This window comes from Acomys russatus, chromosome X (genome assembly GCF_903995435.1).
Source record: "Acomys russatus chromosome X, mAcoRus1.1, whole genome shotgun sequence".
Classification (NCBI taxonomy): Eukaryota; Metazoa; Chordata; class Mammalia; order Rodentia; family Muridae; genus Acomys; species Acomys russatus.
The window spans coordinates 92779987-92796271 of record NC_067169.1 but is presented as its reverse complement, the minus strand read 5'-3'; the positions used below and the strand labels follow the sequence as shown (position 1 = coordinate 92796271).

General features: G+C 44.6%; 1 protein-coding gene across 1 annotated transcript in view; it reads left to right on the top strand.

Annotated features, from left to right (window-relative positions):
• The window catches only part of Kiaa1210 (KIAA1210 ortholog), a 41996-nt gene that overhangs the window by 19183 nt on the left and 6528 nt on the right, over positions 1–16285 (top strand). Inside the window, 4 exon segments of the mRNA XM_051141873.1 lie at positions 8823–8993; positions 11258–11363; positions 13580–15233; positions 15339–16284. Of these exon segments, the coding sequence (XP_050997830.1) occupies positions 8823–8993; positions 11258–11363; positions 13580–15233; positions 15339–16284 (2877 nt within the window).

Here is a 16285-nt window from a genome sequence, read left to right as displayed (position 1 = left end):
AAAGCTTCTATGAACATAGTTGAACAAATGTTCTTGTATGGTGGAGCATCTTTTGGGTGTATGCCCAAGAGTGTATAACTGGGTCTTTTTATTTCCTTTCATTTTTAAAAAATTTATGATAATTTATTCAGATTACATACAGATTGTTATCCCCTTGCATGTATCTTCCCGTTCCCCATCCCTCCCTCTTCTGCCTTATACCCCTCCCCTAGACCTCTGATATAAGGGGACCTCCTCCCCCACCATATTACCACAGCCTATTAGGTCCTGTCCAGATAGCCTGCTTCCCTTTCTTCTGTGTGCTCGCTGGGCCTCCCCACCAAGGGAACTGATCAAATTTAGGACACCAGAGTTCATGTCAGAGGCAGTACACACGCTCCCCACAACCGTGGAGGATGAGCTGTCCATTGGCTAGATCTGAACAGCAGGTCCAGATTCACTGCATCCATTGTCCTTGGTTGGTGCAACATTTTGTGCAGGTCCCTGGGGCCAGATTCGATGGCTTTGATAGTCTCCTTGTGAAGTTCCTGACCCCTCTGGATCCTTCCATCCCTCCATTTTTAAAAAGTAATTTATTCAGATTATATCCCAATTGTTATCCCCTCACTTGTACCTTCCCATCCTCCCCTCCCTCTTTCACACTATTTCCCTCCCCTAGACCTGTGACAGAAGCGGACCTCCTCCCCCACCATGTGATCACAGCCTATCAGGTCTCATCCAGATAGCCTCCTTCCCCTTCCTTTGAGTGCCACCAGGTCTTCCCACCAAGGGGCAGTGGTTAAATAGAGGGCACCAGAGTTCATGTCTGAGTCAGTCCCCACTCTCTCCGCAACAATGGAGAATGAGCTGTCCATTGGCTAGATCTGAATAGGGAGTCTAGGTTGGTTGGTACAGTAGTTTGTGCAGGCTTCCCTGGGTTCAGATCCACAAGCCTTGATGGTCTCCTTGTGGGGCTCCTGGACTGTGTGGGTCCTTCTATCTCCCCATTCTTCCATACCACTCTCAGTGCTCCACCAGGAGTCCAGCAGCGAGTCCCAGCATCTGTCCCAATCCCATGCTGGGTGGAGTCTCTCAGAGGACATCTATGTTGGGCTAATATCCACTTATAAGTGAGTATATACCTTGCTGGGTCTGAGTTACCTCACTCAGGATGATCATTTCTAGTTCCATCCATTTGCCGGCATATTTCAAGATTTCCTTGTTTTTGATAGCATTCCACTTTGTAAATGTATTAGAGTTTCTTTAACCATTCTTTAGTTCAGGGACATCTAGGTAGTTTCCAGATTCTGGCTGTTATAAATAATTCTGCTATGAACACAGTTGAGCAAATGTCCTTGTTGTATGGTGGAGCATCTTTTTGTATATGCCTAGGAGTGGTATGGCTGGCTCTTGAGGTAGAACTATTCCCAATTTTCTGAGAAAGCGCCTGATTGATTTCCAAAGTGGTTGTACAAGTTTGCACCCCCACCAGCAATGGAGGAGTGTTCCCCCTTTCTCCACATCCTCACCAGCATGTGCTGTCACCTGAGTTATTTATCTTATCCATTTGCATAAGTGTAAGATGGAATCTCAGAGTTGTTTTGATTCGCATTTCCCTGATGTCTAAGGATTTCCTTAGGTGTTTCTCAGGCATTCAAGATTCCTCTGTTGAGAATTCTCTTCTCAGGTCTATACCCCATTTTTAATTGGGTTATTTGGTTTGGTGGTGTTTAATTTCTTGAGTTCTTTATATATTTTGGATATTAGCCCTTTGTTGGATGTAGGGTTGGTGAAGATCTTTTCCCAATCTGTAGGCTGTCATTTTGCTCTGTTGACAATGCCCTTTGCCTTACAGAAGCTTTTCAGTTTCATGAGGTCCCATTTATTAATTGTTGATCTTAGAGCCTGAGCTATTGGTGTTCTATTCAGTAAGTAGTCTCCTGTGCCAATGAGTTCAAGACTCTTCCTCACTTCTTCTTCTAACAGATTTAGTGTGTCAGTTTTATGTTTTAGTAACAGTTTTTGTAACAGTTTTATGTTGAGATCTTTGATCTACTTGGACCCAAGTTTTGTGCAGGGTGATAATTATGGATCTATTTGCATTTTTCTACATGTAGACATATAGTTAGACCAGCATCATTTGTTAAAGATGCTTTTGAGGCAGTGGGATTAGGGATGTTTCTGCTACTCATCCTAATTTTACATGCGTGTTGGGGATTTACATTCAGATCCTCATCTTTGCAAGGAGGGAGGACACTTTTACCTACTAAGCAATCTCCCAGCCCTTATTAGCATTTATTCTACACAATACTAGATTTCATTATGACCTTTTAAATATATGTCCCCCCCTTTTTTTTTCCTTTCTGGCTCGTCAGTCTTTCACCAGTTAAGGAACAAAAGAATACCAGAACACTAGCGGTAAACACCCAATTAGTACATCTTCCATTCTCCCTTTTAACAGATCCCACCTCTGCGCTCATAGAGATTCAGCACTAGCCCTATCCGATCTGAAAATGCCTTAGGCAACTTTGAAAAGGCCTTTGGTAGTGACAGATTACCTCAGCATTCCAAAAAGAAGTCTTCATCATATTACTCATCAACACCCAGGACGGCCAATACTAATTCTCCACTCAGGGATAGTTTTGAGGGTGGCTTCCCATCAAAGACATAAGTTCTTGTTCTACTTTCTCTTGCCATATCTCAACTCTGGGATCAAATCAGAGTGGTACTTTGGAAAAGAAATTACCATGCTTGTCTTTTGATTTGCACATTTTTTAAAAACATTTTCCACTCAGCTTTACAAACCAGTCATAAACCTGAACATTCAATGCCCGGCAGTAGCAATGACATTTTTCCTTAGCTAATACAATAGAGGAGCTGACCATTATCTTACCTCCCCCCCAACATGTTAAATATCAGCTAACACTGTGGAGGGGTGGTCTTGTGTGAAAGGCATTGTGCCAAGCACTTCTCACGTATCATCTTATTTAATCTTTGCAACAACACATCAACGTCCCTGTCCATAATAAGGAAGTAAGGAAACATGAGTCAGTAAATGGTATGGCTAGAACCCCAAGTAAAGTGTTATTTAAATCCCAACCCCATGTATTTGTGTGTGCACACACTAAGGATGAAATCCAGGGCCTTGCACTCATAGAGCACATACTTTACCACTAGTGCACATCCTCAGCTCCAGTAGTGCACACTTGTATTTTCCATTCGAGTTAAAGAAAATTAAAGTGATTGCATTAGGAGGGAGGGTGTGCGCTACGTTGGAACCTCCAGCTTCTAGAATGTTGAGGTTACAACAGCTTGTAGGTACCAAGGCTTTGAGTGAGGCCATAGCTGAGTGAGCACCATTGGGAATGGGGACACACACTTCTTGGACACATGGGGTCGGGGGATGGACAACGAGGCAATAGTGAGTCTTACACCTTGTGCCAAGATTTCTTAGCACAAACACCTCTTCCTGAGCAGAGTCTTCCCACCAAGAGCTGCTGCTTCCTCTGGAGACATTACCAAGGCAGTGTGCGTTATGTCCTCAGCTCACACAGGTCCAGGCAACCACAGCATCTTCAGTATCAGATCCACCTGGGCAGCTGCAGAACATATTTTTTCCAAAGTGCCAACCTCCCCCAAAATGTTTGAGGAAACATCAGCCTGACAGTCTGTAGGCTTGACACCTTTTAAAACATTGGCTCACCTTGTAGCCCAGGCTGACCATGCATTCCAAATCCCCCTGCTTCAGCCTCTCAGTGGCCCCACTTACCGACTGCACAACTGCTCATGCCTCCTATTCTTCCATAACACAAGATAGGACTTTTCTCTGTCCTGAGAAGCCAACCAAAGTGCTCTCTATCTGTTAATCCCAAAGATGGGAGGAGAAAGACCATTGACCAAAATCATCATTGCTGAATTAACTAAAGCAAGCAACTAATCAGAACAAGCATGTGTGTTTGTGTGTGTGTGTGTGTGTGTGTGTACACAAGGGTTGCTTCCCCCTAAAATGGGGTTCTAGAGGTCAGCATTGGACAAGAGGAAGAGAAGGCTTTTATAGCTCAGGAGTAGGGGGCTTCAAAATGGTGAATTTGGCCAGCAAGGTAGATAGGGTTCAGGAATAGAACATAAGCATAACAACTTCTAATGACCTCTTGAAACAAAGACATGATTGTAAGGTGGGCATAACAAGGTAGTCATAACATGGTAGCTATAGGTGATCATATAACTCTTTGAAACAAAGTTAGGGTTGCAAGTTGGTTTTTAAACAAAAGCATGGCTGCTATTCCTGGAACAGGTACCACAGAACCATTTGTAGTTAAGGTTACAGGTGGGGCATGGCCCAATCCTTGGGAAACAGAGGCTTAATCATAAACAGGAATGGACCTAGATTGAATTACAATAAGATGGCTTTTCAGCCTAAGATAGAAGCAGGTGTGTGCTTCTTATCCCTTTACCAGTATCATCTTATGAACCACAAAGAAAGAGAGGGAAGCCTAACAACACAGAGAGAAAAAGATATAGTTCTTAGAAGGATGTCCCAAGTGTGCTTTGCTGACTCAGATGCTTCCTGTTAGGTATAGATATTTTGCAGGAAGGAAAAATAGAACTGAAATGTGTCTTAATTTTTTCAAAAGAGACTCCGTTAACCTAGCTCATAGCAAAAGAGTGTTCAGTTCAGTCCTCTACCAGCCAGTACTAACCAGCTTCCTTCCCCAGGAAGGATGTCCGTATTCAATCCCCTCTTACACACAGAAGAAGGAAAACTCCTCCATCCACCTTAACACTGTGCACATGGGTACAGGATAGGGTGAGTTGGTTGGTCTGAGTACAGATGGGGGAGCCTAGAAAAGAGAAGTATAGGGACTTCCATTCCCTTTACTCCCTTTTCTTTCGAGACCTGCTAGAAGCCGATTTGATTTGCTCTTCCTGGGGAACCCATACTATCTTATGATTGGCTTCCTTGGTAACTCTTCTAGGGAGGTGCTAAACAATATGGCTGAGGGAAGGGATGGGGCTTAGGAATGAAGCAGATGAAACCCATAGATTCCTGGATCTTGTTCTAAGAAAATTGATGGGATGACTTATGAACTCCATGGGCTTTGATTTGAAGGAATGCTAGATAAATTGTGGGGCTTGTTCTCGACCTTGGGCCTAAAATACCCACCGGGAGAGTTTGTCCAGTCATGCTAAGGTCCTTCACCAGGTATTCTTATCCTTTAAAAAAGGTCTGTTTTACTTTGTTTTGGATGCCGGGTGAGGGGGCGTTGAACTCAGGGCCTTTCACGTACAAAACACATGCTCTCCCACTGAGCTGCACCCCCAGCTACATTTTGGTCTTGCTATGTCCCTCAAATGTACCTTTCAGCACCCTCTTCTGGATGATTTTAATATTAGGGGGTGTTACTGAACCCTATGCTAAAAAAATACTGTCCAGACCTCCAAAGTATAAACAATTTTTTTTAACTCACTAGTGGGCTTAAGGAAATATGTTAATCCGAATCGCCTCCATCTCCACACAACATACTATGAGCCTACAAAAGAGCCTCTGGGGGCTTGTTTGAATCATATGCCTGAATGCAAGGCCCTATAGTCAGGTGATTTTTCTTTGTGGTTTTAGTTTAGGTTGGAAGACAGTGTAGGCCAGTGATTAGACCAATGATATTAAACTAGTTCAAGAAGACTAGTGGTTGAGTTTGAGTTTGAGACCCTCTTGGATTTGACTGTGATTGGGAATGACTTCTCTCTTGTATACAGCCAATCTGGAAACCAACATGGTTTTTTCTTAGCCTAATCTTTCTGTTATACTACAGAATGGATGTCACTGGAAAAAAACAATGCCATCATGTGGTTTTCATACTACAAGGCTTGGGGAGGTCAATTGAATGAAAATTGGTATCCATGGCTTACCATCTAGGCATCCTAAGTTGGCTATCATACAAAGCAAGTTGCATGGTATCCTTTTGGGATTTCTGCATCTAGATCTTATTTTAACTGAAAATAGGGAAGTCTTAGACAGAATGACTAAAATGACACAGGGAAAAGAGGAGCCTGCTTGGCCAATATTTACACAAAACCAAACTGGGTGGAGGCTTTTCATACAATTAATTCACCAGTTAAAATCATTACTGACCAACAACTAAGTACTCAGACATACAATATAAATAGAAGAAATGAGGGGTGGGCAGGTTGGTAAAGTGCCAGTCTTGCAATCACAAGGACCCTCAGAACTCATTTAAAAAAAAAAAGAAAAAAGAAAAGAAAAAGCCAGGTGTGGTAGCATTCACTTATAATCTCAGCACTAGGGAGGTAGAGACATGAGGATCCCTAGGCTTGCTGGCTGCCCACACTAGCCCACTTCACGAGTTCCAGGCCAGTGAAAGACCTCGTTTTAAAAGGTAGCAACCAAGGAACGACATGTGAGCTGGTCCCCTGGCTTCTGCATGCATGCACGTGCACATAGATCCACAAAATAAATAGAACACGTGGGAACTCTTCTTTATGAAGTTCAAACTGTAATGGGGAATATTAACAATGGAAAAGATTAATAAGGAAAACATACATAAGATAGTGATGAAAGTGTTAGGGGAAACAGGGCAAGGAGGATGGGAAAGTGTCAGAGCTGGAACTGGGAGATGGCTCAGTTGATGAAGAGCTTGCTGTACAAGTGTAAGGACCTGACCTCAGAACCTGCGGAGAAAACTGGTGTGGTAGCACATGTATGTGTAACCTCAGTGCCAGTAGGAGAGGGACAAGTACAGATGGACCCCAGGCTCTCTAGCCAGTCTAGCCAAAGTGGCAAGCTATAAGTTCATTGAAAGATCTTGTCTCCAAAATAAGGTGGAGAGTCAGGCACAGGGCCTTACACCTGTAATCCCAGCACTCGGGGAGGCAGAGGCAGGTGGATCTCTGTGAGTTTGAAGCCAGCCTGGTCTACAAAGCGAGTCCAGAACAGCCAAGGCTACACAGAGAGACCCTGTCTCGAACAAAACAAACAAGCCTCCCAATAGAAAATAAAGTGGAGAGTGATAGAGGAAGACCCCTGATGTGTTGGCCTTCATGAGTGTACAAATGGGCAAGCTATGGCACCCTCCTCTCACACACACACCAGTGCTAAAATGTTTAAGTAGCTTGGCCTTAGAAGGCTTCCATGAGAAGACAGATTGTGCGTAGAGACCCTACACAAGTGAGGGAGCTAGCCACATAGACACGGGTGGATAGCATGCCCATCAGTACAAAGGCCTCTGGAGAGCGTGCTTGGACTATTTGAAGAGCAGCAAATCAGCAGGCTGTCCAGATCAGTAAATGGTAGAAGGAATGAGGACAGAGAAGCAAGAGGGAGTGGTGTCGTGTGAGGTTAACTGGGGTAAAGATGTTACCATACAGTCCTAAGAGCCGAGAATCATAAGATGACCTTTATGCAAAAAGGAAGCTCAGAACAATAAAAACAAAAGTTTCGTATGTGCTGAGTATTCAATTAGTAATTGTAAGCCAAATAAATTATAATGAGGAGAGGTATATATGAGTTAATGGATGAGAGTTGCATAAAGAAGTTAAGAAAAGCCAGGCAGTGGTGTCACACATCTTTAATTCCAGCACTTGGGAGGCAGGCAGATCTCCATGAGTTCAAGGCCAGCCTGGTCTGCAGAGTGAGTTCCAGGTCAGTCAGAGCTTCAGAGAAACCTGTCTTGGAAAACAAACAGACGGGCACATAAACAAACAAAGAAGATTGAAAAGCTTTGGGCCTCTGCTAGTACTGTATGATTGACACCCCCCCACAAACAGATGCGGTATATTCCTTTTCCATTGATTAAAGGTGAAACCAGAAAGGTGATCTAGGTTTATGAGCACCATGACTCATTAGCACTGGTCAGCCCCCAGATACTGAAATCTAAGACCCTAAAAGGACCATGTTTAGAGCCAAGATAAGCATCTGAGCTTATCCTTGCATCAGCATATAGTGTTTGTAGGACATGTGGGGGCATGTAAACTCTGCCTTTTACCAAGGGGTCCCTGGCACTGTGCAACACTACTTTGAAAAGGATGTAGTGGGTAAATACGAAGGGAACATGGCATCATTTGTTACTGAGGACTCATCGTCGCCTGCTATTCAATGTGACTTCTGTGCAGGTATTTTGGAGTGGGGGAGTTCTGATATGTCTCTTGGAGGTGTAGAAGATGTTATGTCCCATAATCCCCCTTGGGACTCTTTTAATGTTCCTTCCAAGGAATGAAACCAGGTGTCCCAGAACCAAATAGTTTGGGGAGATGGAGTCAACCACGATGAAGCCTCTGTCTATGCTTCACTGGGGGTAGGAAAAGTCAGTTCCCAGAGTCTTACCATCAGCCTTGCACCTATGAACAGTAAATATAAAGTTTATTTATAAAGCGTGCTCTGTATGAAAACACAGCTTGCAAACAGGACTTCTTCCACCTGGATTTTCTCCCTCCACCTAACTCTCCAACACAGCAGCCCCAGAGCCGCAACTCATCCAAGGATGCACAGCTCCTTCTAGCCAGATGTTTTCCTGTCGCTAAGAAGGGAAAGGGGACAAGAGAACATACAAACATTGTACCTTGCCAACTCCACTATGTGCTTGTGCTCTGATAGTGAGGGCACCTCCCCATTGCTTTCTGAATGAGGGAGCACCCCCAAATTTTTCCTATTTCTGTCTTTTATTTACGAAGGAACCAAAGTGTAGCATTTAAGGTGAAAGGAGAAAGAACGAAGGCAGGCATCTATGAAAGGTTGCCATAGGCCTCAGCAAGGAAGAAACATTTCTGGTTTTGAGAACAGTGGCAGCATCTGTATGGGATTGGTTCATTTGTTTTCTCCCATTCTCCAGGGTGCCTCTGGACCGTACTTGGATCCTGAGCTATCCCAGTCCTCCCAAAGCAGCCCTCAGCAGCCCATGGGGTTCAGCACCCCAGCCACCTCCTGCTTGGATTCTTCAGCTGCTAAATACAAGATAGCTTTAAACCCCCGGAAACAGAAAAAGAAGAAACGTTCCACTTCCGTAAGTCTTTCAAGAGATTCCCACACTAAATGGTGTGAGAAAAGCCAAGGTCTAAGCTTTATGCCCACTGCTGCTAGGAAACTGTATGTGTGGAGATGTGTTCAACCTTTTGACATTGTGCCGTTGCATTGCTATCTATAAAGTTTATGCTTCAGAATCATGTAACTGAATTAAGAAAAAACAAAATAAAACAAACAAAACAACACCACACACACACACACACACACACACACACACACACACACACACACACACACACACACCAAAAACCAGCAGATGCCCAGAATATCTCATAATGCTTTAAGTTTGTGATTTTGGGTTGGGCCAGGTTCGTAGATAGATACCCTTGGTCACATGTGGCTGTGTGCTGCCTGAGGGACACATGTTGGTTACAGTTGATGAGTGATCCTTACCCTAAGTAGGGATAGTAATGCACATGGCACTGTCCAAACCTTGATGAATGCAGTGGGTGGGCCAGCTTGTGTTGGTTTCATAAAATGTTGTGTCTATTTGAAACTTCTATAAAGGGACTGGGGAAAGCAGAGTTAACCTCACACGGCCAGCTTATTGATTTAGTGCCTGGAAATTCCACCCCCCCAAAACCTCTCCATAGAGGGTATTCAAGCCTAGTCTTGATAAAGATTCGTTGGCCCATTGATCCTGTGAGACACATGAGCTATATATAAACTGCTGCACTGTCCCACTCATTTGGCGAGCAGGCTTTCAGCAACTCCAACCATTCAGAATCCAATTACTAACTCTTCCGAACTCCTCCACACACTGCCACAGAGTTCTGCCACATGAGTTACCAGTGAGCAGAGCTGGGAGGCAAAGCTAGAAAGTCCCCATCATGGCAAGGGCATCTGGAGGGATGGCTCAGTGGCTGACAACTCGTACTGTTCTTACCAAGGACCCAGGTTTGTTTCTCAGCACCCATGTCAGGTAGCTGACAACTACCTGTAACTCCGGCTCCAGCAGTCCTATGTCTTCTTCTGAAATCTTTACATACCTGCAGCCACACATGCACAGACCCACGCAGAGACACACTACATACATACAATTTTGAAAAACAAAAACAAAAAAATTAAATATTTGAAAATTGCTTAAAAAGCACATGGCAACAGGTAAACTGCTGGTCGTGAGGGGTGAGGACCTGAGTCTGATCCTCAGCACCCGTGTAAAAAGATGAATACAAGGAGAGATCTGACTCCTGCAAGTTGTCCTCTGCTCTCTACACATTCCTTGTGGCACATGCACGTCCATTTTCACATTTGTGTGTGCACACACAAAGAACTGAATGTAATAAAAGACCCTTTAAAAAAAGAAAACAAAGGACTAAGAGATTGCCAGTTAAAGTTAAGAAGTCAAAGATACTGGTGTTTAAAAGGATGTGTGTTCTGCAAAAATAATTAGCCAGTCCAACACCCAATCAATTCTTTGGGTATTCTGGACTAAAATAGATGGAAGAGACTCGGAGACTGGCTAGCATGCATATTTGACAGGGAAGAGCCCAAAAGTACAAGTAATTCAGGTACTCTTCCAAAGTTGCCTCTACCATTCAGAAACTACACCCGTGCATGAAGTTGCACCAATATGACAGGCTAAACATGAGCTGAATAAGGACACATCAATAGATATGCCAAAGAGGATCAGAGAAAGCCCATGAGACATCAGCCCTTCATAAAGAACTATAAGCAATTAATGGATGCTGAGGGTGGGAGACATAGTCTTCCTCAGGGAAAAGGACACCAAGTGGTTATCTAAGACCAAGTAGTCATCACTGAAAATATATACATACAAGTAATGTTATATGGATAAAGCAAGTGATATTTAGGAATGCATACATATATATGTATATATATAGACATATATACATGTGATAACAATGAAAAAAGGCCACACATTTGAAAAGGAAGAAGGAGTAGTATATGGAAGGATCTGGAGGGAGGAGAGAGAAGAGAGAAATGTTATGATACTATACTCTCAAAAATAAAAGTGAAAAAAAGACATTTTAATTTTACTTTAAAATGTGTTAAATATGAGTTGAGAGGGTAGCTCCAGAAGCAAGGAGAGTAACCTAGGGGCCAAGGCCTATATATGCATTGGGCCCCTGGACATATTGCCACAACCCAGGGAGGTAGGCTCTCTGCTTTGGGAGACTTTGTATGACCCTTCTGGCATTCTGCTTTCTGCCTAGCTCACTCATGAAAAGGTCTGAGGGCTATGCCAATCAGAATAACGCTCTTAAAAAAACTGTATTTCAGGTGAAAGTAAAGCAGGAAGATCAAGACCATTCACTGGAATTCAAAGAAAAGACTACAACCAAGACAAAACAAGCTGACCAGAAGGAGCAGCAAAGGGACAGCACAGGTTAGCATGCTTTCACTGCCACTCAGTGGATCTTGGACTTCCAGTCCAGTGTGGTGGTAGTTAGAAACAAAACTGCCCTCTGGGGCTGCTGCCCTGGATCCTCTCAGGGGTTTTCCATGTCAGAGGCACACAAGTGATCCGGAGAGAGGGTTCAGCAGCTAAGAGCATGTATTGCTTTCAGAGCCTCTCAGTTCAAACCTCAGCACTCAAGTAAGATAGCCCACAACTGCCTTTACCCCCCAGCCACATGGGGGGTGGGGGGAGGATATGACACCTGTGGCTTCCGTGGGCGCCTCCCTATATATACACATACTTTTAAAAATGGTAAAAGCTTATGTATACACCAGGCCCTTGGATATCTCACCACAACCCAGGGAGGCAGGGTCTCCACTGTGGGTGACTTTGTGTGACCTTTCCGTCGTTCTGCTTTCTGAGGACCTTTTCTGAGGTATATACCTATATACATAATTAAGAAATCATAAAACAAAACTTTTAATAAAAAAAGGGGGCTCACACAAGTAAAGCCAGAGAGTCTCTACTTAAGCTGGCAAAAACAATGTTTGTGCATGTTTTATGGAAAAGGTTGCACAGGGTTTTATATCTGATCTAGATGAATTTTCCACCAGAGAGGTGCTTTGTTTGCAAATATGTTTGAGTCTTTCAAGCTAATATGCTTGCTGAGTTCTGTAGAGTGCAGCCAGTGATGGCCTATTCACTCTTTTTCCTCAGCAGTATAATAGGATAGGAACAACCAAATGCTTCCCCCCATATTATTGTTTATAAGACTTACCTTTCTCTTTCAGTATAGAGGAGAAGGTTTTGTGTTCATAATGACTTCACATATCCATGGCTACAAGAGCTTTGCGCCGCTGCAGGTAGCCCTGGCAGCTGTCACCTAACCAATTTCCGAACAAATAGTGTGTTTGTCTGTGTGCCTAGATGGAGTTTAGCTTTAACTAGATGGCAATCTAATTTCATGAGGTGCTTGACATATTTAATTTTGGTTTCATCAATTAAGTTGAATGGTTGTTAGGGTTTTTCCACAAATGCTGTCGCATGTGGTTTCTAAGATGAGACTTCCTCAAGCATGTTCCCCGCCTCCCCCTCAAAAATAGAGTAAAACAGTCTTTCAAAGAAGGATAAGAAGGAGGAAGGAAGGGACATAGATTAAGAGTGTAATGTCATATCTCACAGTTGTCCTTTTCATTCATGGAGTTAGAACTCAGTCAATACCTCTAGGGTACCTTGGTTGCTGTTCCATAAGAAGGGCCTGATTGAGAAAGAACATAAACCCACTTTTCTCTGTGCTGTATGCTGCAATACGACCACTAGGTGGTGCTACAGACACAGTATCTGTGAAGAAACAGAAGCAGCTAGGGTTCTTCCACTCAGGAAAAAAGTCCTGAATGGAGCATTCACAGGGACGCAATTCCTGGGACGTTGGGAGTACTGCTTTGCATCTATTCAAAGAACTGCTTTACATGTGTGTTACACAGGACTGTCTTAAGGCAAGAAAGTAGAGAATGAAAAAAAAAGGGTGGGTGGGTGGGGGGATAACCCAAACCTCTCAAACAATTCATTTGACATCCCCCAACCCCGCTACCCCAGGAAGAAGAAGCATAAATCCATACAGTGTAAAATTACAAGAAGTTTGGATAAGTACTATATAGAAAACATAAATACTAATCAGAAAGTAAAAATGTCCCTTGCTGGGCTGGAGAGATAGATCAGAGATTAAGAGCACTTACTTGGTGTGCTTCCAGAGGACCCTGGTTTAGTTTCCCCATTTGGAGGCTCACAATCATCGGTGACTCCAGTTGCAGGGGATCTGCTGCCCTCTTCTGGCTTCCACAGGCACCAGGTGCCAAGCACATATGTCGAACAGAGACATACATGCAAGCCAAATACCCACATACCCCAGATAATAATATAAAAGGCATTAAAAAAATAATTCCCCTTGCTCTTGCTCCAGCCAGGTTTCTCAAATGGAATCCTTGTTACGAAATCACACTTTGCCTCTTTTTGAATCTCAGGACTAGCTGCTCATAGGACTGAAATTTCCCTTTGATATAAACATCTCCCCTAGCTTAAAGCTAATAGTGAAGAGAGGAATGGCCTCTGCATAGTTGCTTCGTCATACCAGGGGAGTTGGTAGTAAACCTGGCCAGGGAAGAATAGCACACACATTTCTCTTTTCCCTTTTCCATTTGGTACAGGACTCTCAAGCCAGGAGCAGAAGACAAGAGGTCAGGCTCTAAGTACCGATGCTGCCTTGAGCCCAGGCTACTTGACTTCAGAGTCCTATCCAAGAAGACGTAGAAGAAGGGACAAAAATGAGTCAGGGATCATAGAAAGAAGCGTTCCCAAATCCACTCAAGTGTGTGGCCTGAGCAGTAGAGGCAAGTCCTCACCTAGTGAAGTGTTGGCTGGTAGGGAGCATTCTTTCTTGCAGCTTTACCTGGAGAAGCAAAGCACAGAGCAGCCTTCAACCTCAGAAGCAGAAGTTTCTAGGCCTCAGGAGATGCTGTCAGATAAAGAGGATGTGAAGAGGGAAATGACTGACATAGATGTTGAAGCCTCAAAAGCACCAGCACCACAGCCCACACCTACGTATATGGTGGAGTCCATGGCTGGTAGTCCACCATCGCGCCGTAAAGATCGGTCTTCTGGGAGCAAGAAGAAAAAGGATCGAGCTGCTTTGCTGCCATGGATAAGAAAATCTACAAGCCAAGAAGAGGCCACTGTCTCGATGAAAGGCGAGGCTCAAGTACATACCAACCCTTTTCAAGTTGGTGGAGAAGAGGTAGAAGCACTCAGACCTGGTTTGCAAAGGTTTCAACCCAAACATCACTCAACCCTGAAGAGTTCAACTTATTACAAAGAGAGGCATTCCAAAAGAGGTCTCCGGGCCTTTTCTGGGAGTGTCTCAAGCGCTACTGTAAAAGATGATGGTTCTGTGCAGATAGTGTCTCTCCCTCTCAGAAGGTGGCCAAATGCAAAGGAAATCTCCTCAGAGTCTAAGAGTTCATCAGAGTATGAGAGTAGTTCTGAAATGCAGCTGGGTCCTACACATTCTTTAAAGCATAAAGATGAGGAGGAGGAGGAGGAGGAGGAGGAGAAGAAGAAGAAGGAGAAGAAGAAGAAGAAAGAGGAGGATGAAGACGATGAGGACGATGAGGATGATGATGTCTTTCTCAAATCAGAAAATGTAGGTGCAGGACTGAGCATGACGAAGAAGCAGAAGTTTCACGGATATTCATCCCAGCCAGTAAGGAAAGCCCGAGCTAGAGAAGTCTCCTCAGAACCAAGGAGTTCTTCAGAAGATGAGAGAAGTAGTGAGGAAGTGACATCTGTCTACTCTTCCCAGTCCTTGGAGGAGTTTGAAGAATGCTCAGAATCAAGAGGTTTCATCTCTGGAGAGCAGCTGGCTCCCAGGAGCCAATCCCATGGCTTAGAGGAGGCCGAGGAAAAGGGAGTCTCCACAGAATCAAGTAGTTATGTGGAGAAGTACCACAGCTCCGAGGATCTGAGCAGCTCAGAGGAAGAGCAGCTTCTTGAACGCCCCAAGCAGGCATGGGGGCAGTTCAGAGACAAGCAAGAAGTGCCCCCGGTTTCAAAGCGTGCTCCCAAAGAGCGGAGTGTTTCTGCCAAGCCAGTGCGCACCATATACACTTCTCCACCCATGGTGAGTTCTATTAGGCAGCAACAACCCCCTGTCTTGGTGAACATTTCTCTAAGACAGAGCAGGTCTATGGAGCCATTGTCTCCGAGACACACTGTCAAGGCATGGTTGTGCTCTCAGCCTGAGCATCAAGAGTTTACAGACTTAGAGGACATGCCTGCTGACTGGGACATTTTAACTCAGCCAGGGTCCCCTAGGAAGGCTTCAAAACACCCAGTGGGGTACCATGCTGAGCAAAAAGCCCCCTCTTACTCAGATGTTGCAACCATGGAAGAGGGGATGCTGCATCTCAGATGTCCTTCTCAGTCCCCAGCCAGACCAGTGCTTGAGAAAGAAGCTTTTGCAGGCCCAGAACTTGCTGTTTTTCAAGAAAGCATTGCTGCACAGCCTCGCAGATATCCTTCCCAGGCCCCCCCAGTTAGTCCAAACACCAAGAAAGAACTATCGTTGGGTGAAGAAAGTGTTGCAGTTGAGGGACGTGCTTCCATGGAGCCTTTGCCTCCTTGGCGGCGGCGGCATCGTTCTCAGCCACTATTGAAACCCTTCATCCAGCAACAGGTGTCTGCTTTTGAAAGAGAGGTTTCTGTGGATCCAAGACCTGCAACACACCCTCTCCAGCCATGGATGAAGCCTCAGGGGAAGCAATCATTTTCTTCAACTCCTGAGAGTACAGCATTAGAAGGGAACACATCTATGGAGCATGCGCCTCCGACCCCTTCCCAGCCTAGGTTGCAGCCTTATCAAAACGTGCCTTTAGAATTTGAGGCTCTCCCTGCTAACATCATTTCCATGGGTCCAGTGCACTCCAGGTATCCCGCTCAGCCCTTAACGAGTCCTCAAAGCCAACCGGTCTCAGAAAGCACCTCTGTAAAAGGTGATGTTTTGATGGAGCTTCTTCCCTCTCAGCCTTCAGCGATGCCCAAATTCCAGCCACCAATGACCCAAGATTCAGTGAGAGCTCCCACCCAATGGAGCAGCCCCATGGAGGCAAGGTCTGCTCAGCCTACCTTCCAATCACAGGCAAACCCTAAACCTAAGCAAGTCCCCTCAGGTCCAGATAAGCTTGAAGGCCAAGGGAGCATCTCTATACAGCCAGGTCCTCCCCGATGGTCTTCGCAGCTATGGCTGAGCCCTACCTTCGAGCAAATATCTGTACCCCAAGGCAGTGTTAGTGCTAAGTGGGTCGATCCTATTTATTCAGCAGCTCCCAGAATGCCTTCTCAGCTCTTGATGGGGTCAG